This window comes from Monodon monoceros, unplaced genomic scaffold, assembly GCF_005190385.1.
Source record: "Monodon monoceros isolate NGI ecotype Baffin Bay Population unplaced genomic scaffold, NGI_Narwhal_1 Super_Scaffold_12, whole genome shotgun sequence".
Classification (NCBI taxonomy): Eukaryota; Metazoa; Chordata; class Mammalia; order Artiodactyla; family Monodontidae; genus Monodon; species Monodon monoceros.
In genome coordinates this window covers 151,462,350-151,483,541 of record NW_021703768.1, presented here as the reverse complement: position 1 = coordinate 151,483,541, position 21,192 = coordinate 151,462,350, and the positions used below count along the sequence as shown (strand labels likewise).

The window sequence follows — 21,192 nt, the reverse complement described above, 5'->3', positions numbered from 1 at the left end:
TGTTATTGGATTGGCCAAAAAGTTCATTCGGGGTTTTCCAATTTCATGATGTCTTGCCAGAGCCTAGAACAGTGCCTAGCACACGGTGGATGCCCAGTGAATGTTTGTTGAATGACTGAATGAGGTGCCTATGGGACATTTAGGAGACCAATTCAGGGAGCAGCAGAATGTTCAAGTCTAGATTCACCTTGGATTCAATTTGGGAGTGAGTTTGGGGTAGTTATCACAGATACTTGTCTTTGATGCCCAGAGAGGGGCCCAGGCAGGTCACAACAGGAGTAAGGCAGGTAGGATGTCATTTTCTTTCAACATAGTTATCCCTGGCTTATTTTTTTTAAGAATTTCTTGTTGCCTTTTTAAAAATATTTATTTTATTTATTTATTTTGGCTGCGTCGGGTCTTTAGTTGAGACATGCGGGGTCTTCATTGAGGCATGCAGGATCTTTCATTGCGGCATGGGCTCTTCGTTGTGGCGCACGGGCTTCTCTCTAGTTGTGGTGTGCAGGTTTTCTCTCTCTAGTTGTGGCATGCGGGCTCCAGGGCGCGTGGGCTCTGTAGTTTGCGGCACACGGGCTCTCTCGTTGAGGCACGTGAGCTCAGTAGTTGTGGCACTCAGACTTAGTTGCCCCGTGGCATGTGGGATTTTAGTTCCCTGACCAGGGATCAAACCCATGTCCCCTGCATTAGAAGGCGGATTCTTTACCACTGGACCACCAGGGAAGTCCCTGGACATCCTTGGCATATTAAATGCAGAGTATCTTTCACTTCCACAAAGAAATATACTCCCTCCCACTTCTCGTGAACCATGAAGCTCTCTCAGTCCATCCTTGGTTTCCATGGAGAGGGGTGGATGGTGAGTGCTGCTGGAAGCCATCTGTGGGGGGCCTTCTGGGGGCAGCCGTGTGGGAATGCTGAGCTGTAGCCAGATCTGCCAGTTTACCAACAGCGTCCAGAGATTCAGACTTCTATGTGAAATTTGGTTTTTCAATGTTGGCAACTAAGTTAGATTTTTTAAAAATCCTATAAAAAAAAAATAAACGTGGACCAAATCCAGTGTGAGGATGGCCAGGGCCGCAGCATAGAGAAGACATGAGACATGGGGGAGTAGCAACATCACAGCACAGGGCAGAGAAAGCAGAAGCAGCTGCCAGAAGTGGAGGACCACAGCCTCTGGAGGGAGGGAGCTTGAGGCAGGGAAGCCCAGGCGGGCCAGGAGTGTTTCCAGAAGTCGCCAAGAGTGTCAGCCAGGCAGGTGAGGCCGAGGAGTCCCCATGGCCTTTTGCAACAGGGTGAAGTTTGCCAGATCAGTTTAGCAGAGAGCTGGGGCCGATGCCAGGGTTGGAAGATCAAGGGGGAGGGTGTAGAGAGTGTGTAGATGAGAGTGTAGACGGCTGTCTTAAGAGGCTTGGCTGTGGTGGGCCCAGAGGACCACTAGCAGTCGTGGTCAGCTGAGTAGCCAAGAGGGGTGGAGGAGGCAGCTTGGAGGCTCCTGCCAAGGGAAGGTGGTTGAAGAAATTGGAGGGCAGATGTAAAGGGAGAGTAGAGCAAAGAGCAGAGAGCTGGGGACTGAACCTCAGGAAAGCAGAGCTGGTCTGGATGGAAGTAAAAACAAGCATGGGGACCTGCTCTGAACAGCCACCTCTCTCTCTGCCGGAACCACAGAGCAATCTCTTAGATGTCATTTAATCATCAAAACATGCTTAAGAGAGATATCATTAAAGATGTTCAGATGAGGGACCTGAACATCTGAGGGACTTTTCCCTCAGAGAGGGAAAGTGACCTGTCCAGAGCCACCCAGCCTGAATGGCCCGGGTCTGCTGCTCCATGGATCAAAGGCCAAGGTGCTCCCCCATGGCACCTCCAAGCACCCGCCCTCCCCAACACAGAACTGCAGGGATCACGGTGTTCTCAAGCTTGGGTGTGAGGCTATGCAGGTGGAGGCCAAGGGTACTGGGAAATGTCTTTGTACAGGGCATGGGAGGCCATTAGCACCCTTGGAGAGTGCAGTCCCCCCAGCCGAGGGGGCAGAGCCCTTGGCGGGGGGCTGAGTGGGCAACTGGAGAGACAGCAGGCCAGGGAGGGGCATTTTCCAGCTCTGAGCAGCTTGAGCTCATTGGAAGTCAGCAGGGAGACAGGCGGTGGAGTACAGGGTACACAGGCAGGAACTGATGATTCTGGTGCTGCCTTCTTGGTGCTGGGCCCCACCTGGGCCTTGGAACGCTCACAGGGTACACAGGGTCCTGCTATAGGAAGGGAGCTGAGGCTACGGGCTAAAGGCCCCTGCCCCACGGCACACAGGGGGCAGCAGCCAGGGCTGGGATTCGAACCTGAGTTGGCCTGAGTTCAAAGCCAAACCTGAGAGTGGAGGAAGGGCTCCTCCCCAACTGGGACCTAAAGTGGGGCAGGGTAGGGCATGTGGGGGCGACCCTAGGGTTCCAGGAGCTATGGTGGGGCAAGAAGAAGCTTGCTGGGAGCCTGCGGAGAACTCAGGAGGCTGGGGTCAGCCCTGGGAGATTGTGCAGTGGGGTCACTACAGAGCGGCCAGGGAGAGTCCCAAGACCAGCCTAGGTTCTCCCACTCAGGGCCCGGGAGCAGTAGAAGGTCAACTCAGCTTTCACCCATGTCCCTTGCCACTGACAAAAATGACTACTACTTGGAGACTAGGTCAACTAGGAAGGACCCTCAGCTGCATTTCAAACTAGTTTAAGCAAAAACAGGGATAGCCCAATGATTATAAAGAGACACGTTATTAAGAGGACTCAATGCTGGAATTCTTTACCTTCTTTCTCTCTTTTCTGTACTTCTATGTTCGCCTGTCAAAGAAAAAAAAAAACAAACAGGGATAATCTGTCTCATTTAACTTAAAAGGTTAATGGCTTCAGACATAGCAGGATCCAGTACCCATGGATGTATATCAGGAGTCTCTGAGCCCCCGGGTCGCTGTCCGCACCCCCCACCCCCAGATCTCCCCCCACCTCCATTTCTCAGTTCTGCTTTTCTCAGTGCTGGCTTTATTCTCAGGCAACTCTCCCCATTATTAGCAAAGACGCCCCTCAGCCAGCTCCAGGCCCACATCCAGTGGGGCCAGCTCAGGGCTGGCTCCCATTGGACTGACTTGGGTCATGTGTCCATTCCTGAAGCAGTCACTGGTTCTGACCCACTGGCCTGAATCACATGCTCCCCTCTGGAGCCTGCAGTGGAAAATCAACTGGAAGATGGGCAGGGATGCCTGACCATGGACATCCACTGCACTGGGCAGACATCCTGCTCTCCACGCCTAGGATCCCTGCCCCCTGACTCCTTCCCTAGACCCCACAGCTGTAGCCTCAGGAGCTACTACCAAATTCCAGGCCAGCCCCTGGATGCAAAAATGGGGGTGCTAGAAGGGGAAGCAGGGAGGGTGTGTGCTATGCTGAAATGATGCAGGACAGACTGGGGTTCCCATACAGATTTTGCCACTCACCAGCTGTGTATTACAGGGCAAGTAACTGCCCCTTTCTGAACCTTGGTTTTCCCAGCTGTGAAATAGTAATAATGGCCAACGTGTCAATAGCACCTACTATGTGCAGTTGCCATTTTAAGCATTTTCTAGATACTTTTAAAAAATCCTCAAACAGGGTCTTCCCTGGTGGTGCAGTGGTTGAGAATCCACCTGCCAATGCAGGGGACATGGGTTCGAGCCCCGGTCTGGGACAATCCCACATGCCACGGAGCAACTAAGCCCATGCTCCACAACTACTGAATCTGTGCTCTAGAGCCCGTGAGCCACAACTACTGAGCCTGTGTGCCACAACTACTGAAGCTCGCACGCCTAGAGCCCGTGCTCCACAATGAGAGAAGCCACCGCAATGAGAAGCCCGCGCACTGCAACAAAGAGTAGCCCCCCCCCCCCACCGCAACTAGAGAAAGCCCATGCGCAGCAACAAAGACCCAGCACATCCAAAAATAAATAAATAAACAAATTAAAAAAGAAAACTCCTCAAACAGACCCTATGAAGTGGGTACCATCATTATCATCCCCATTTTATAGTGAGACAAGAAAGGCCAAGCAGAGTCTAAAGTCACACGGTAGTCTGTGCGGCTCAGGAGCAGAGCTAAGTGGTGAAAGTGGCTGGCCCCATGCCAGGGGCAAGACCTGGAAAGTGCTGGGAGCATTGTAATGATGAGGGGGCAAATTCTGAAGGTGTGCTTGGTAGGAACTTGCAGAGGGAGGGTGAGGGCAGAGAAGGCTCCACCAGCTGGTGCTGAAAAAGTCCTGAAACCTACATGTCAGCCTTGAAGCCTTCTCTGAGAGGTGTGGGGGAGTGCAGAGCAGGAAGGTGGGCGTGGGAGGGCGGGGCTGCAAGGAGGAAGGGGAAGGGGTTCTTGCTTCCTAAGCCTTCATCCAGTCATATCTTATCCTCACAACATGTTGTCAAAGAGGAAACTCAGAGAGGGAAAGCATTTTCCTCAAGGTCACACAGCAAGTGACCAGCTTCTGGATCTGAATCCTCCCTCTTTCTTGGCTTTTCCACTCTGGGGACCCAGAAGCCATTGGACTAGGCTCCCAGTGCTGAGGGGGGGAGGGGCAGGGAGGAGCTGGAGATCTAGGAGTGGGAGAGACTTGAAGGGTGATCAGTGCTGGGAGTGGTAGACGTGAAAGCCTGGTGGGAGGGCCTCCAAGGAGGCACCCAGCACCCACCCACCAAAGCTGAGTATGTGGGTTTCAGGGGCAGCAGGTAGCTGATGGGAGGCAGATTTGCAGAAGAGGTAGTGATCATTGGTCACCCTGCTCCCACCGGTTGAGGAAACTGAGGACTACAACAGGGCCACTGAACTTGGCAATTTAGTGGTCTCTGGTGACCTTGGCCAGAGCAGTGCCAGGGAAATGCGGGAAGGAGACAGACTACAGATGTACAAATTATAGGATGATAATGATGTGGAGGGGTGAAGGGTAGGCTCCAGGGAGGGTGAGCAGGGAAACTTCTTGCTCCCCTGAAAATAGAGAAAACTGGGCATGGGGCATATGGGGACTCTGTACTATCTTTGTAATTTTTCTGTGAATTTCAAACTGTTCTAAAATTAAGTTTGTTTAAAAATATAGATGGCAAAGAGGTAAGAGTGGGTGTGGCTGGAGTTTGTAGGTGGCTGGGGGGAAGCAGGAATTTGAGGAAGGGAGAGCATGCGGGTAGGGCTTCTGTTTTTTGGATGTGAAATTGAGTGAGCAGGAGGCTGGGGAGGGGGCTTTGGGATGGGGAGATGAAAGGCATTCTGGGCTGGGAAAAGTCAAAGGAAGCAGGAAGGGACTGAGGCTGGAGATCCCTCTACCTACCGCTCCCAGGCACCCCTCAGCCCTGCTGTGGGGTCTTCCTCCCTCCCCGGAAATCCTACTGACTCTGCCTGGGACTTGCTCCAAGTGGGGGCCGTGGAGAAACTGCCAGGGCCAGGGGTCCATGGGCATAGTGGACGCAGAGAGTTCCCATGAAATGTATTGAGTTTTAAGAGGTTCTTCCCACCCCAAAGTGCTGGGACCCACTGCTGGAGATCAGTGCACACACTGCTCTCCTCCTCTTGGCCCAGCTGGTTACCCAACTCAGAACTCAGAGGCCCAGCCCCACCACCTCCCAGATTGGACCAGGTAAAGTTTGCTCAGGTTCTGTCACCTCCTCTGGGAGGACAGGGGTGGGAGGCTTTGTAGGTGGTGGTAAAGGCTTCTGAGAGCTGCAGAGGGTTTCAGGGTTCCAGCTCAGACAGGAGCAGAGATGCTCCAGGAGGCCCTGGCAGTGGTGTCCACTTCCCCTCGAGGGACTCCTCTTAGGCCCCAGTGTTTTCTGTGTTCAGAGCTTTGGGAAATTAAGGTGCCAGGAAGCTGGCCCTGGAGTGTCCTTGGAGGAGCCCTGCCCTGAGAGTCTGGGGTTAGATTCCTCTGGGAGGCCTGAGGCTTGGGAGAGAAGGCAAAGGATCTCCTAGTCTGGCCCCACCTGAGAGGACTCAGGGGGCAGCTGGTAAGGGAGGGGTGCTCAGCATAGGGTAGGGCAGGGATGGGGTAGAGGTTGGCAATGTTGGGGTAAGGAGCTGAGATTGGTCTAGGAGGTAGGGATGGAGGGGTGTGGTTGGGAACAGGGATCAGAATGGGAATAGGGTAGGTTGGAAAGAGGAGGGTGCAGCTAGGGATGGGGTCTGATGAATGGGTAGTGGATGTGTGCTAAGCATGGGGTTGGGAGTGGGGCTGGAGCTGGGAGGGGAAAGAAATGGGCTGGATTTGGGGATGAAGACAGCAGTGGACAGTGATGGGGATGGACTAGGAATGGGCCTTTCAGAGGTGGGGATGGGCTGCAGATGGGCCAGGGGTGGCTGGCACGGGAACTGGGTTGGGGCTGGAGGTTGGGATGGACCAGGGATAGGGGTGAGGCTGGGTGGAGATAAATTAAGGACGGAGTGGGGCTGGGCCGGATTGGAATGGAGTGGATTTGGGATTGGGACCGGGAGCTGGGAAGGAGAGGGATGAAGCTGGGCCTGGATAGGGATTGGAGAGGTGGGGACGGGGCTAGGTTTGTGGCTGGGGACACCACAGGTGAGAATTTGGGACACGGGAAGAATGGCCCCGTGCAGATGGGTATACCCGCCCGGGCGCGGGGTGCAGGGACTGACGGCGAGGGGCGTGGGGGCGCCCCGGGGCAGGCCGGGAAGGGGGGGCGGGCCTCCCCTCTGCCGGGTCGGGGCGGCGCTAGGACCGAGCGCGCGGAGTGAGCGAGCCGGGCGGAGCCAGCGCCCCCCGCCCCCCGCCGGCCGGCTCCCCTCCCCCGGCCGCTGGCTCGCTCGGCTCGCAACGCTGCAGAGGCTCCGAGGCGGCGGCGGCGCGGCGACTCCCTCTTTCCCTCCCTCCTTCTCCGTCCGTCCGTGCGTCTGTCCGTTCGGCCTCGGTCCGGCCCGCAGCATGGCCGGCGTCAGCTTCAGCGGCCACCGCCTGGAGCTGCTGGCGGCGTACGAGGAGGTGATTCGGGAGGAGAGCGCGGCCGACTGGTGAGCCCCCGCCCCCGCCCCCCAGCCCCTTTGTCCCCGCGCCGCCGCGCCTTTGTTTCCACCCGGCCCAGTCGCCCCGCAGCCGGGAGGGAGGGGGAGACCCCGAAATGGTGCAGCGGCCCGGGAGGGCCAGGGAGGGGCTGCTTTTGTGCGCGCCGGGGGAGGGGCCGGGCCGGGCCAGGCGGGGCACCGGCGGGCCCCAAGCGCCCGGAGGCGGCCCCAGGCGCGCGGTGGGAACGGTGGCCGGACGCGGGCTGGAGAGACGCAGGGTCCAGATGTGTGGCCCGGGGCCTCCCGGCCTTGTGGAAGCCCATCGCCCGCCCCCTCCCCTTTGCCTCGGGCCGGGCGGACAGGTGTGCATGGGCGGCCAAGGGCACCTTTGCCACCTTTGAGCGGGCGAGGACGGGGCAGGGACCGAGCTAGCAGAGCCAGCGCAGCCTACCCGGCCCAACCCGGCCCCGGCCACAGCACAAAGGAAAGCTAGGGCGGGGGAGGAGCAGAGCGGGCTGGGGGCCGGGGCGCCCCGCCCACCGGGGGGCCTCTCGGAGTTGGGGTGTGATGGAAAGATGTTCATTGCCACAGGGCCACCGCCAAGTGACTCCTGTTCCCCCGAGGGGTCGAGGAGGAGGCAAGGATAAGTGCTCTCCTCGATGCCAAGGGGATTGCAGGGAGTAGGCAGCTGGGCTGGGACATGCCAAAGGAACTGAACTGCCTGCCTAGGGAGCCAGGTGGGGTCCCTGGGAGGAAGCCCCCAGGCGCACCACTCTGCAGGGAGTTCCCAGAGAAGGATGAGGGGGTGAGTGGATCCACTGAGCCCCTAGCCCGGTGGCCCAGGGGCAAGGGGCTCTCAGCTCCTCTGTGGGGGAGGAGCTGGGCTGCCCTCTCCTCCCTCCCCAGCTGTTGTCTCCCCCTAGGCTGTGGGAGGGGTTGGACCACCTGCTCTGGGACTGGAGTCCCCAGGGTGGCAGGAAAGCCAGGGGGTTTCACACTGCCCCATTCAGGAATCATCATCCTCCCAAGATACTCTTCTCCTGGGGCAGATGCCCATTCTGTTCCCTAGGGCTCTTCTCCCCTTGGCAGGCAGGAAACACAAAGTGAAGGCAGGTCTGAGGGACCTCACTTGGGCTGGCCTCACCCTCATGCTGGGAGGACACTGACCTGGGGGCTGGAGGAGGGGACAAGATGGCCAGGCATCCATGCCACAGTACTGCAGCACTGGCGGGCGGCCAGGCCTGGAGGGATGGACGCGGGAGACAAGCAAGCTCTCGTGTCCTGCGGGTCAGTCGCAGGAGAGGCCAGCACAGGCTAAGCGGGCAAGCGGCCCATCCGTTGTCCCAGCCCTGCCCCATGGGGACTGAGATCATGGGAGGAGTTCAGGGCAAGTGGCCGGCTTGGCCTGGTGGAGGAGCTGGCCTTGGGATATGGGCCATGCCTGGAGAGAGGCACAGCCCACCTCAGAACCCTTGCCCTCCAGTCTGGGGGTGCTGCCTGCCACCACCCCATTTACCCCTACCTTCCCAAAGGCAGAGCTCCCACAGCCACTGCTGGCCCACATCCTGCTCAGCAGAGGCCTGGGCTCCCACCACCCAGCAGCATCCATGTGGCCAAAGTGAGTTATTCATCACTGGCGTGCCTCACCCCTCCCCCACCCCAATCTGCGTTGTGTGTGGGACACACACAGATGTACACATGCACCGTCATACATACATACATTTGCTCACTCCCAAGGGCCGAGATAAACATTTGGTAGAAAGGATGTGAGGATCACCCTGCAGAAGGGGACATGAGGGCCCCCAGCACCTAGCACAGAGCTCCACAGGGGTACAGTGGAGTCTCAAGACTCAGGGGCAGACCCTGTACTCAGAGGCTGGAGGAGGGCGTCTTGGGTAAAATTGCTGTCTGGGCAAACGGGGCTTGGCACTTCCCTCCCTTACCTTGCCTCTGAGTGGGGAGTAGGGGTGGGGGAGTTCACTCCTAGGTGGCTCGCTCTGAAATGGACCGCTGCCCTGATGCTGGCAGCAGGGGACCCAGGAAGTCAGACTGTGTAGTGAAAAGAACTCGTGTTGTCCTGGATGTGATCCGACTCGCTATACATAGCCACACCAAGTCTCTGCTCCTCTCTGGTCCTCTTGAAAAGAGGAAAAGGGGATTGGGCTCAACCATACCTGGGATACCCAAGGCCCTTCCAGTTCTGATATCCTGAGAGTGTGATTGTCCTGAAGAATCCACCTGCCCTGAGCCCCCCATCCTCAGCTGACCCCAGGATCTCCCTGGAGCTGCTACATTCCAGCTCCCACCTCACCCCAGTCCACTTTCTCTGGCCAAGATGGTCCCACCTTCACGAAGCTTATAGTTCAGGACAGTGTCTGTCTCCAGGGGTTGGAGGTGGTGTAGATTCCTGCCCCCCTCCATCCTGATTCCTTGCAGTTTCACCAGCTCCCACCCACCCAAGGCTCAGGCCACCTTGAATGTGTTTGAGAAGCACTGGTGGTCTAGTGAGATCTGGGGCAGGCTCAGGTGCCTCTTCCTGTCCCTGCTGGAGTGTGGTAAGCGCTTTGGGGAGGTGCAGCGCAGGGCAGGGCTTCATGGGAGCTGGCATTGGGTCCCTGAGAGATTTCAGTCAGGGATGGGCATGGGGTGGAGGAACAGGTCTGGCCTCCCTGTGAAGGGAACCACATATGCAGAGGCTCCAGGTTGGGAAATATCCAGAACTGTGCTGGGAATCAGGGAGCCATCCAATGTGACCCGAGTGTATGGTATGGATACGGAGGTCTGGCTGGAAAGGCAGGTGGTCGGAGCTCAGGGTTGAAGGCCTGCTGAAACCTTTGAACTTAACTATGGTTTCCACCAGGTAAGGGCCAGGGCTGCAGCAGGAAAGGTGGCTGCAAGTGGGTAGGCAAGGAGTAAAGAATGGAAGGGGCAGGTTCCTGGGAGGAGCCAGGGTCCCTCAGAGAGCCTAGGAGAGGCTGACAAGTCACCCCAGGGAGGTGTGATGGCCAGAGCAGTGTCTGGGAACCAGGGTCTTGGAGTTCTACCTCAGTTTCTCATCTGTGGAATGGAGAAGGGAAGACCCTGCTTCTCTAAGGGCCTTTTGTTCCCAGTGGTGGGTTAGGGCAGCCAGACAGGTGGTGGGACAGCTGTGTTGAGAAGCAGCTGCCAGGACTGTAGCCTGGGCAACAGTTGGACCAGGAGCTCCCGGCCCCACAGCCCACCTGTGTCCCTTTCAGGAGGGAGGGATCCCGAGAAGCAGGGGGCTGGGGGCCCATTTGGCTCTGGCAGTGACTTGTGCTGACCTCATGGGGCTGGGCCTGGACCAGGCCCTCCCTGCTCCCTCCTTGCTCCGCCCTCCACCCTCCTCCCTCTCTCCCTTCCTCCCTCTTCTCTCCTCCCTCTTTCCTTCCCTCCCATTTCCCTTGCTCCTTCATTTTCTCTTCATCCCTTCACTTCCCTCCCTTCTCTTGTCTTCTCTGTCTGCCTCCTCTCCCTGCTCGCTTTCTCTTCTGCATCTCCCTGGTGCTCCTGCTTCCTTTCCTCCTAGCCCCCTACCTTGGCAGTAAGGAAAGGGGAGCTCGGGGGAGGGGCTGAGCCTCCTGCACCTCTGGTACATGACCTTTATTCCTGGCCCCAAGCCTGTCCTCCAAGTGGGTCCTGGGGAGGAGCTATCTCTGTCTTCCCTTCTGTGAAATGGATGCTGTGCCACTGCTACCTGTGTAGAAAAAGCTAGGGAGGAGGAGGAAGGAGGAAGGCTGCTAGGTCAGCTTTCTGCCAAAGCTGAGAGGGAAGGCAAGGCCAGCAGTCCCAAGAGGCCAGAGCCTCAGCTAGGGCGGAGGAGGCCTAGGGCTGGAAGGCTAGGAGAGCACATTCACCCAGGGGCCAGAGTCCAGGCAGGAGTGACCATGGTGACCTCATCCCCATTTCAGAGAGACTGAGATTGAGACTGAGGGCGTGTCCCCTTGGGGTCCTTTGTGTTCAGGAGAATGCAGCTGGGGTGGGCCGGTCGCGTGCCAATTGCTGGGTTGCCATAGTTACCAGGGGATGCCCAGAGCTGAACAGCACCAGGTTCTCTCTCCCCATCCCCCTCGGTGTGGGGGGAGGGGCAGTGGGTACCGAGGCACGCGCCAGGTAGGTTCCTGGCAACGGCCAATGGGGATGAGGAGCGGTAGCCAGGGAACGGTAACCAAGGAACCGTCGCCTTGGAATCTCCATCTCACACCGCTGGCTGGGTTGCAGGCTGCTAGGGCCAGGGCTCTGAGGACGCAACACACTGGCTCACTGGAAGCAAGCGACTGGGCAGCGATTTCTTCCCCACTGCTTGCTCCCCACCTGACCCAGGCCTCCCTCCATCAGATCCCAGACTGTCCCTCACTGGGTTCCAGCCTGAAATGGTGCTTAGCCATTGTTGTCATGGTGACAAGGCTTAAGTGCTGGGCTGGAACCCCCCTCCTGTCCTGCCCCCTCTGTATCCCTCCTACCCCCGAGAGCCGTCTCCACCCAAAATTGGCTGCCTGGGCCCTGCCAGTTCTCCCAGCCACCCCTCCCTCTCCCCAGGGCTCTGTACACATATGAGGATGGCTCAGATGACCTCAAGCTTGCAGCGTCAGGAGGTAAGAATTCCAGCCATTCCTTTGCTTTCCTCTCCGCTCGCTCCTCCGGTTGTTTTCTTCCCCACCCGCCTGGCTCCAGGCCACCTCGCTGCCTTCATCCAGCAGACCCACACTTGTCTGGCCAAGTGTCCTTCCTGTGGTTATCCCTAAGATCCCCAGGGTGGGGAGGGAGGGAGACTTGTTTCCTGTTTGATTATGAGAAGACTGAGCCTCAGAGAGGGAGAGTGACTTGCCCGAAGTCACGCAGCTAGGCGGGAACGGGCCTGGCAGGGATGGCCCAGATCACCCCACTTTCTTGAGAGCCCTAAAAGGTTTTATTTTACCTCAGTGGGTGCCAGCCCCACGTGAGACTTGATGTGTGAAGAACACTTCCTCAGTTCTTCCCCAAGGTCCTGGGGGATTCAGAGGCAAAGCTCACACCTGCCTGCTGCCTCTTTCACACCAACACAGAACTCTGGGACTTCCAGATCTCTGGCGGTGCCTGCAGAGCCCACAAGAAGAGTCTTTGCTTTGGGTTCCAGGCCCTTTGTGGGGGAGGGATTCAGGAGATGGTGCCTGACACCCTCCTGATTCCCCCAGATGGGGGCTTGCAGGAGCTCTCTGGCCACTTTGAGAACCAGAAGGTGATGTATGGCTTCTGCAGCGTCAAGGACTCCCAGGCTGCTCTGCCGAAATACGTGCTCATCAACTGGGTATGCAGCTATGGGCTGGGGAAGGGAGCCGAAGGCCCAAGAACGGTTATCCTCCATCCCACTCCACTCACTGACACTGCTGGAGAGAACCCCACTAGTCCCGGGAAGAGAGCCCTGGGCCTCAGCCTGCCGCCAACTCTTGTCCTTTCCCGACACCCCCTTTCGCTGGGTACTTTGCAGGTTGGCGAAGATGTGCCTGATGCCCGCAAATGTGCTTGTGCCAGCCACGTGGCTAAGGTGGCCGAGTTCTTCCAGGTGCGAGCAGGGTCAGGGCTTATGGGGGCGGTGGTGGGAGGGAGCCCTGCCGCCTGAACACGCCTTCTTCCTGCTGCAGGGCGTCGATGTGATCGTGAACGCCAGCAGTGTGGAAGACATAGATGCGGGCGCCATCGGGCAGCGGCTCTCCAACGGGCTGGCACGGCTTTCCAGCCCCGTGCTGCACCGACTGCGGCTGCGTGAGGATGAGAACGCCGAGCCGGTGGTCAGTGTGCGCCCCGGGCAGGCTGGCCCTGCCCGGGGCTCCGCCGTCCGGTTCCTCTCAGTCCTCACCCTTTGCGTGTGGGGGCTCCTGAGCACTCTGCCTGTGGGCTGCGCTCACGCCAGGCCGCTTGACTCTGCAGGGCACCACCTATCAGAAGACCGACGCAGCTGTGGAGATGAAGCGGATTAACCGCGAGCAGTTCTGGGAGCAGGCCAAGGTGTGGACCCTGACCCCGGCCTGCAGGCTGAGCTGCCGCTCCCTGTCCTGACCCCATGGGGTAGCTCTGCCTTCTCTCCCTAAGGGCCTCGCTTGCACAGCATGGCCCATCTTACGTGCTTCCCCTACTGAAAGAGCGAGCCCCTGAGTTCTCAGAACCCTGGGTTGGGGATGGGCTGGAGGGCTGGGGCGGGCCCCAGGCTCAGGGCCTGCACTGCCTTGGCACGGGGTGCTGCAGAAGGAGGAAGAGCTGAGGAAGGAGGAGGAGCGGAAGAAGGCTCTGGATGAGAGACTCCGGTTTGAGCAAGAGCGGATGGAGCAGGAGCGGCAGGAGCAGGAGGAGCGGGAGCGGCGCTACCGGGAGCGGGAGCAGCAGATCGAGGAGCACAGGTGCGCCCCACCCCACCCCCGGGGTGCTGGGCCGTGGGCCCCACGTGGGCCCATCCTGAAGGCTTGCCTGCACCTCTCATTCCAGGAGGAAACAACAGACTTTAGAAGCAGAGGAGGCCAAGAGGCGGTTGAAGGAGCAGTCTATCTTTGTAAGTTCTTAGTCGGGGTTCCTGTCTCCTGCCCAGGGAAGCGAGGATGGTCCTCGTGTTCCTGGGCCTCTTGCGGGGGGAGTAAGTGTCTTGGGGACAGTGCTGGGCATTCTGGGTACCGCTGCATGGGCATGGGGTAGCATGCAGTGTCAGGCCTGGTACCTGATCATGTGAGGCTCTGTTCCCTGGCTGTGGAAAGAGACCTCCTTGGAGAAGCTAATACTCTAGACCGAAAGAGAAAATCTACCTTGACCCAGACCCTCACTGACCAGGCTCCTCCTGCCCCCGCCCAGCAGGGCCTGAGGGGCTCGAGGTGGATTAGACATGCTTCCTGCACTTATATGGGGCTCGAGGCCTGGTCCCCACGGCAAGAATACTGCAGAGCCATTGAATGGATCTGGGCTGGAGTTCTGAGCACCTACATACAAGTGTGTGTAGTGTCTCTTTGAGAACAGGTACTTGTTCCAGGGGTGCTGGCTGAACCTCCAAACACTGGGATGGCCCGTAGGGTCATCATGATTGACCCCTTCAAAATCACAGTGGAGTCAAATCTTCATGCTTTGAATTGAATTTTATACTTGAGAAATAGTTAAGATCATTCAAAGCTGAGCATGGTAGAGTTTAGGACAGGAGGTGGGCAATAGTCGTCTGGACTGGGACTGTGTTGGGTAGCCGTTGGGCCATGGGGACTCAGACAGACTCCAAGGTCACACCCACAGGAGGCTGGGAGGGAGCTGGCAGGACAGCCCTGCCGGCACTGGCATTAATGGCTGTCATAGGTCATTCCACTCACGTTAGCCCCTGGGGGTGGAGAGGACGTGTGGTTAGTAAGCTGCAGCCTCATTCATTCAGCAAACCCTTGCCACCTGCCATGTGCCGGTGTGAGAAACATGGTGGAGAACAAGATGAACAAGGCTCTTTTACAATTAATTGATTAATTAGTTTATTTTTAATTGTGGCAAAGTGTACATAACATAAAACGTACCATCTTTACCATTTTTCAGTGTACAGTTCCGTGGTGTTAAGTGTATTTATATTGTACAGCCGTCACCACTGTTTATCTCCGGAATTTTCTTCATCTTCCCATACTGAATCTCTGTACCCATTAAACACTAACTCCCCACGGCCCCCTCCCCCAGCCCCTGGCAACTGCTTTCTGCTTTCTGTGTTTAAGAATGTGACTACTCAAAGTACCTTGTATGAATGGAATCATGCCGTTATTTTACCTTTTGTGACTGGCTTATTTCATTTAGCATAACATCTTCAAGGTTTATCCATGTGTCAGAATGTCTTTTCTTTTGAAAGCTGTTAATATTCCATTGTATGTGTATACCCGATTTTGTTCATCCATTCAGAGCAATTTCTTTTCGAAAAAGCTTGTTTTTATGGAAAATTTCACATATGTACACAAAAGTAGAAAGAATAGTATAGTGAACCCACTGAACTGATTGCTCATCTTCACCAATTACCAGTGTTTCAGGCAAAGGCTTACAGTGTCACATCATTATTTTATAGTCTCATCTGGCCCTTCAAGTGTGGCTCATGTGACAGTGACAGTAGGTGTTTTAGCAGGTCACTGTGGTTACCCTGCAACTTCAGGTCCTCTGAGGGAATTCCCACATGAGAAACTTTGGAATTTAGAAGTGCTTTACATTGGCTTAAGGAGCTATTCTGCTTTCTCTCTTCTGATAAGAATTGCATTCCTTATGTGAGTTCCCTTTTTGCCTGGGATGCCGGGGAGCTTCCATTTGTCTGAAGACGCTCAGGCATAGCAATGCTATTGACCTTTATGGTTAGTGCATTGATGTCTCTCTCCAACCCCAAGCTCTAATTTGTTTCAGTGTTTTGTTCACAGTGTTATGTAGTTAAGGTTTTTGTGGTAAGCTGCCTCTGGTCCTTTTTTTGAACAAGGCAGAGGAACCTAGCAAGGTTATACTAGGCAGGGGCAGCATAACAGCAAAGGCTGGTGGGATGTACATTTTGGGGGGAAGGCAAGGAGCCTTCCCCAATGACTGGAGCCCGCTGGGAAATTTGGGAGGAGAGAGCAAGGTCAGAGGAGGGGTTTAGACTTCATTCTGGAAGACACAAAGTGGCAGTTGGGGTGACAACCCTCTTGAGGCTTTTGGTGTGATGAGTTCAACTGAGGAAACAGGTATGAACTGAACCTTGGGCTGGCCACTCACACACATAAGTGAGTTCTTATCCTGTATTACCCACAGAGGGTGGGGAGATGATCCAGAAACAGGAAATTATGACGCAGTGTAATCTGTGGTGTATGCCTGGAACACCTCATGGGGACCCAGGGAAGGAAATGACCTGAATGGGCCAGGGACCCCTTCCCAAGGAGGCAGTGCCCAAGCTGAGGCCGGAAGCAGGAAGAGCTGGACCTGGGGTGGGGGTCGGGTACTTGGGGAGAGAGATTCGTCTCCCATGCCAAGGCACGGAGGTGGGAAGTTGTATGCATGTTCCAGGAACTGCAACTACATCATGCTGAGGACTTTATGCCTACATCTCACAGGGTGTGGGCGAGTCAGGGTGGGAGGGGAGCGTTGTGAGAGGTGATGGACTAGATCAGGCAGGGAGAAGGGAACATGGGCCAAGCAAAGGGGCCCCACCTACCTTTACTCCTGTGGTTGCAATCTCAAAACAGCGAGTGAAGTGGACATGTGAAGGGCAGTAGGGAGTGGTGGGGACTGTGGTGAACTGGACAACACACGCCCTGTGGGCTGCTACAGTGCAGCTCTAGTCGATGGCTGCTTTGGGACACGCTGGCCTGTGTTGCCAGGGCTTCTGGCATTTCAAGAGAAACTGGAGACCCTGGTCTCAGTAAGAAAACCTGATTTTTAAGTGATGGCGACTAATTAACATTTTGAAAAGATCCTTTCAGGTCTGTAGAGAAGAAATGGGGGGAAAGAGAACAAGGAGGCAGGGGACTAATGAAGAAACCTCAGTCGTGATACCAAGATCCACGCAGCAGTGATGGAGGTGTGGTTGGCTAGGTGCTGGGGTAGGAGGTTCGAGAAAAGTTAGCTGCAAATCAGGGAGTGCTCCTGGGTGGCCCTGGGTGCCCAGGGGCCTATCTGGACTGGAGATGAGGTGGCTGAGGACCTTGCAGATAGAAGGTGCTGTGTGACTGGGTCGTGAAAGTGGTCCCAGATAGTGGAGGAAACATGGGGGCTGTAAGAAAGCCAAGAGCTCCTGTGGGAGTGGGGTGCTCAGAACACCTTCCCTTTTGGTTTCCAGGGTGACCAGCGGGATGAGGAGGAAGAGACCCAGATGAAGAAGTCAGAATCGGAGGTAGAGGTGAGAGCCAGGGGGACCAGACATCTGAGTTTGGTAGGGCTGCCTCAGTCGGGCCCCACCTGGCCTGACCCTTTCCATGTGCCCCCAGGAGGCAGCAGCCATTATTGCCCAGCGACCTGATAACCCACGGGAGTTCTTTAAGCAGCAGGAAAGAGTTGCATCGGCCTCCGCAGGCAGCTGTGATGTGTCCTCACCCTTCAACCACCGACCAGGTAGTCCCAGCTCCCACCCCCACCCAGTCCCCACTCCTCAGGTTTTGGCCTTGAGCCTCTTTGGGACCTTTCTTGGAAGGGAAACCTTGCCCAAGGACCCCTTGGAGAAGGCAAGGCCAGTCATCGAGTGTGCTTCCACCCGCCACCTCCAGGTGGCAGGGCTGAGAAGGGCTCGGGCAGGGTCAGTGTTGGGCCTGGGCTGAGCAATGGGCTGTGTTCGAGCCATCTGGGCATTTCACACAAGGGCTAAGGCATCCCCCTGGCTGCAAGGAGTAGCCCTGCTGGGGTTGAACTAGGTCTTATCTGAAGGGCTGTGGGTGCATGGGGAGTGGGCTCTTTCCCTGGTCCTGAGTTTGAGCAGCCTGGAGCCTGTACCCAGGGTTCCCTGTTTGGATTCTCCCTGTGCAGCTTCCACCTCTCCTTGAAGCCCCCTTCCGCTCCCTGTCTGCTGGTCTGTTTGCCCCTTCTGTGTGCTTGGCTCTGGGCTAGGGTTCCAGGGGTGGGGCAGGCTGTTCTGAGGCGTGGGCTGCCCTGAGGCTGGTTGCATTGTGGCGTATCAGGCTCTTTGCTGTGTGTGGCTGGTGTGGTGGAGTCATCTGTTGGCTTGAGGCTCTGGCCCAGCTTGGCTGAATGTGCGCCCTGGCTGAAGGCAGCTTGGACATCCAGGGCCAGCTTGGGGGTGGATGAGGCCTTGGGGTGGGGGTGGGGGAGACTGACCCTCTCTTGTCCTCTGTCTCTCTCTCTGTCTGTCTCTCTTGGCAGGTCGTCCGTACTGCCCTTTCATAAAGGCATCGGACAGTGGGCCTTCCTCCTCCTCCTCTTCCTCCTCCTCCCCTCCACGGACTCCCTTTCCCTATATCACCTGTCACCGCACCCCAAACCTCTCTTCCTCCCTCCCATGTAGGTAGCAGACCCCAGGCCTCCGTGGGAGGGGTAAGGAGGGCCCCCCGCTTCCCAGCAGCCCCCCTGCCCTCACTCCCCCAGCCTGACTGCTGACCTCTGGTGTTTGTCCCCAGAGCAGGTACCGCCTGCCTCTTTCCCCTGGCCCTGAAGGGACACTGGCCCTTAGGGGCCTGGCTTATAGGGTCTGGAGCTGTGGTCTGGCCCCTGGGGGGCCTGGGGAGCTCCCAGCCCCGACCCAGACTCTAGAGAGGAGGGGCTGGTCAGGCCCCAAGGTGGACAATCCTGGTTCCACCTGGCTCCCTGGCCCTTACTGACCAGCCTAGGGGTTTTTGTTCCACAGGCAGCCACCTGGACAGCCACCGGAGGATGGTGCCTACCCCCATCCCTGCCCGGAGCCCATCTGACTCCAGCATGGCCTCTACCCCTGTCACTGAGCAGATCGAGCGGGCCCTGGATGAGGTCACGTCCTCGCAGCCTCCACCACTGCCACCACCCCCCCCAGCAGCCCAAGGTGTGTGAACGGCCCTAGCCCCTGGGCTGGGAACGCCAAATGGCCATGGTAACAACCCCCCCAGGGATCTGGGCCAGCCTGTACTGCCCTGGAAGTGGCTGGGGCAGCGAGGAGCCCTGGTCAGACCTGCCCTCTTTGAACCTCAGTGTCTCCCTGGAGTGGGGATTGCACCTTCCTCCCAGGGCTGCTGAGAGGCTGAAAGACACTAGGTAAAGGGGCAGTGGGGCCCAGTGGGTGCTAGAAGGCACTCTGCATGGAAGTCTTAGTGGAGGCCTTCTTTCCCGGACTCCTCAGTGGGTGGGCAGGGTACTGTAGGGTGCCTGCCCAGGGCCTGCATCCTTTCCTGGGAGCTGATCACATGTCTCCTCCATCTGTGCTTTGACAGAGACCCAGGAACCCAGCCCCGGCCTGGATAGTGAAGAAACCAGCAAGGAAGCCAGAGCAGCAGACCCTCAGGCCTGGGCCAGTCCGCTGGAGGAGTCCCCTCGGGCACCAGAGCCTCCCCAGGGCCAAGGCAGCCCCACAGAGGACTTGATGTTCATGGCGTCTACAGAGCAGGCAGTCCTGGCTGCCCCTCTAGAGCCTGCCATGGCTGGAGCCTCTGCAGCTGACACCCCAGCAGCTGATGCCGTTGCTGACACCAGTGTTGCCAACACCGTCACCCCTGCCGCTGCCAGCCTCATTGACCTATGGCCTGGCGATGGGGAAGGGGCCTCCGTACCCCAGGCTGAGCCTAGGGCCCCCACACCACCCTCAGGTGCCGAAGTCACTCTGGCAGAAGTGCCCCTGCTGGACGAGGTGGCTCAGGAGCCACTGCCGCCGGCTGGTGAAGGCAGTGCCAACCTTCTCAATTTTGATGAGCTGCCTGAGCCGCCAGCCACCTTCTGTGACCCAGGGGAGGAAGTAGAAGGGGAGCCCCTGGCTGCCCCCCAGGCTCCAACTCTGCCCTCAGCTCTAGAGGAGCTGGATCAGGAGCTGGAGCCGGAGCTGGAGCCAGAGCCCCAGCTGCTGACCAATGGCGAGACCACCCAGAAGGAGGGGACCCAGGTGGGGCTGGGGCTGCCTAATGGGAGGGGAAGTGGTCAGGGCTGGAGCAGGGGGCTGACCCTGCCTTCCTTAGGCTTGCAGCAGTACCCTGCCCCCTTTCTCTGTGACCCACATTGTTCGGGGGTGGGGGGGAAGCTGTATTTCATTCCCCCTCCCTGGGCCAGCTCTGCTTTTATTCCCAAGGCAGGCATCTGTGTTTGCCTGGCAACCGCCGATAGAATCGCTGGTTGCAGGGGAAACGTGCTCAGGCCTGGTAGGTCAGCCCTAGTCCTGCTGGGTGGGACCCAGTGACATGGAGCTTTTCTCCTACAGGCCAGTGAGGGGTATTTCAGCCAATCACAGGAGGAGGAGTTTGCCCAATCGGAAGAGCTGTGTGCAAAGCCTCCACCTTCGATGTTCTACAACAAGCCTCCAGGTAGTACTGGGATGGGTGATGGAGAAGAATTTGGGTGGCGGTGCTGTGTTCAAGTGTGGACAGGCAGCGCCCCCCCCCCCCCACAGCTGGCACAGCTCCCCAGGGTTGGGAGGGACACAGGCATGGATCTGCTGGGCCATCTCCTTAACTCCCCTCCCTTCCCTACACCATAGAAATCGACATCACCTGCTGGGATGCAGACCCGGTACCAGAAGAGGAGGAGGGCTTCGAGGGTGGCGACTAGCAGTGATGCTTGCCCTCAGGCTGCCCTCGCCAAGGCCGCCCACCTGCGCTGGCCTCTGGCCAGACGGCCCGCAGTGCCTGCACTTGCAGCAGCTCCGCCTGGCACCCACTCTGGATTCCGGCCCTGGCCGGGGACTTGGCCGCTTCCCTACCCACAGGGCCCTACTTTTACAGCTTTTCTCTCTTTTTTAAAGTTGATAGGAGACTTGTACAGTTGACTGGTTTTCTTCCCGTTGGTAGTTGAGATGCTGTTGCAAATTCCACCCCCTTCCCACCCGGTCCAGATTGTAGCTCTTAGTCCTCCCTGCTCACTCAGCTGGCCGGGGTGGAGGCCTCACCCTGCTTGGGGCCTGGCGTGGGGGGAAGTTCTGGTGGGAAAATGTTCCCCCCACCTCTTTTCCTAGTTTTCTGTTTCTTGGAAAAATATCACTTTGTATTCTCTGTCCAGGGCTTCAGATATTTTGCACGAATTTTAAAACATGGCAATAAATGGCTCGTGGGCTCTGGTTCCCTGGGACCCGCCCCCTCCCCCCTTCTCTTGACCCCTCCCAACCTGGTCCGAAGGAAGTAGCAGGCCCAGCTGGGGCCTCTCAGCTTCCTGGCCCTTTCCTGCCCCCTCCTGCTGGGCAGGTCCCAGGCTGGAGGCCCTAGGCGTGATTCAGGTCAGGGCTATGGGTGGCCCCCTTCCACCTCCTCCCTCTTTGCTTGGGTTCCTTTTTCACGTTCAGTAACTGTTTTTTGGAAAGCACAAACTTCTGTAACAGGTCGTGCTCATGTCTGTTAATAAAGAAATCCAGATCCCTTCGGGCCTGCTGCTCCGGGCCTCCAGGGGCTGATCTGGGGTGGACCGCCTGCCACGACCCCATTCCCAACTCTTCCCACTTCCAAGGCTGCAGGGGGCGCCCTCGCCAAGACCTCCAGGGCAAGGAAGGTGGGGTATGAGGCTCCCTGGGGAACCGGCCAGTGGTTTGAAGCAGGCAGACCTCAGGTTTAGTTCTACACCCTCAGGCCGGTTTGTAGCTGA

The 21,192-nt window shown here is 57.6% G+C and overlaps 1 protein-coding gene and 1 non-coding gene across 3 annotated transcripts; both read left to right on the top strand.

Moving 5' to 3' along the window:
* The first annotated feature begins 2,720 nt into the window (after positions 1 to 2,720).
* Positions 2,721 to 2,845, top strand: LOC114893528. Its single transcript, XR_003792945.1, has one exon. It is a non-coding gene; the product is annotated as a small nucleolar RNA SNORD97 (small nucleolar RNA).
* A 3,907-nt stretch (positions 2,846 to 6,752) lies between these two features.
* On the top strand, positions 6,753 to 21,014 carry DBN1 (drebrin 1). 2 transcript variants are annotated; one of them, XM_029218992.1, is made up of 15 exons: positions 6,814 to 7,002; positions 11,551 to 11,606; positions 12,186 to 12,298; positions 12,479 to 12,553; positions 12,633 to 12,779; positions 12,919 to 12,996; positions 13,234 to 13,385; positions 13,471 to 13,534; positions 16,778 to 16,837; positions 16,926 to 17,049; positions 17,812 to 17,949; positions 18,293 to 18,463; positions 18,849 to 19,510; positions 19,823 to 19,925; positions 20,099 to 21,014. In XM_029218992.1, exons 1-15 carry the CDS (start codon positions 6,917 to 6,919, stop codon positions 20,167 to 20,169), a joined length of 2,100 nt encoding a protein of 699 aa, XP_029074825.1. In that variant the 5' UTR covers positions 6,814 to 6,916; the 3' UTR covers positions 20,170 to 21,014. The 2 variants fall into 2 exon arrangements, with proteins under 2 accessions (XP_029074824.1, XP_029074825.1); XM_029218991.1 differs by lacking the exon at positions 17,812 to 17,949 and having other exon boundaries at positions 6,753 to 7,002; positions 20,099 to 20,675.
* Positions 21,015 to 21,192: the final 178 nt, after the last annotated feature.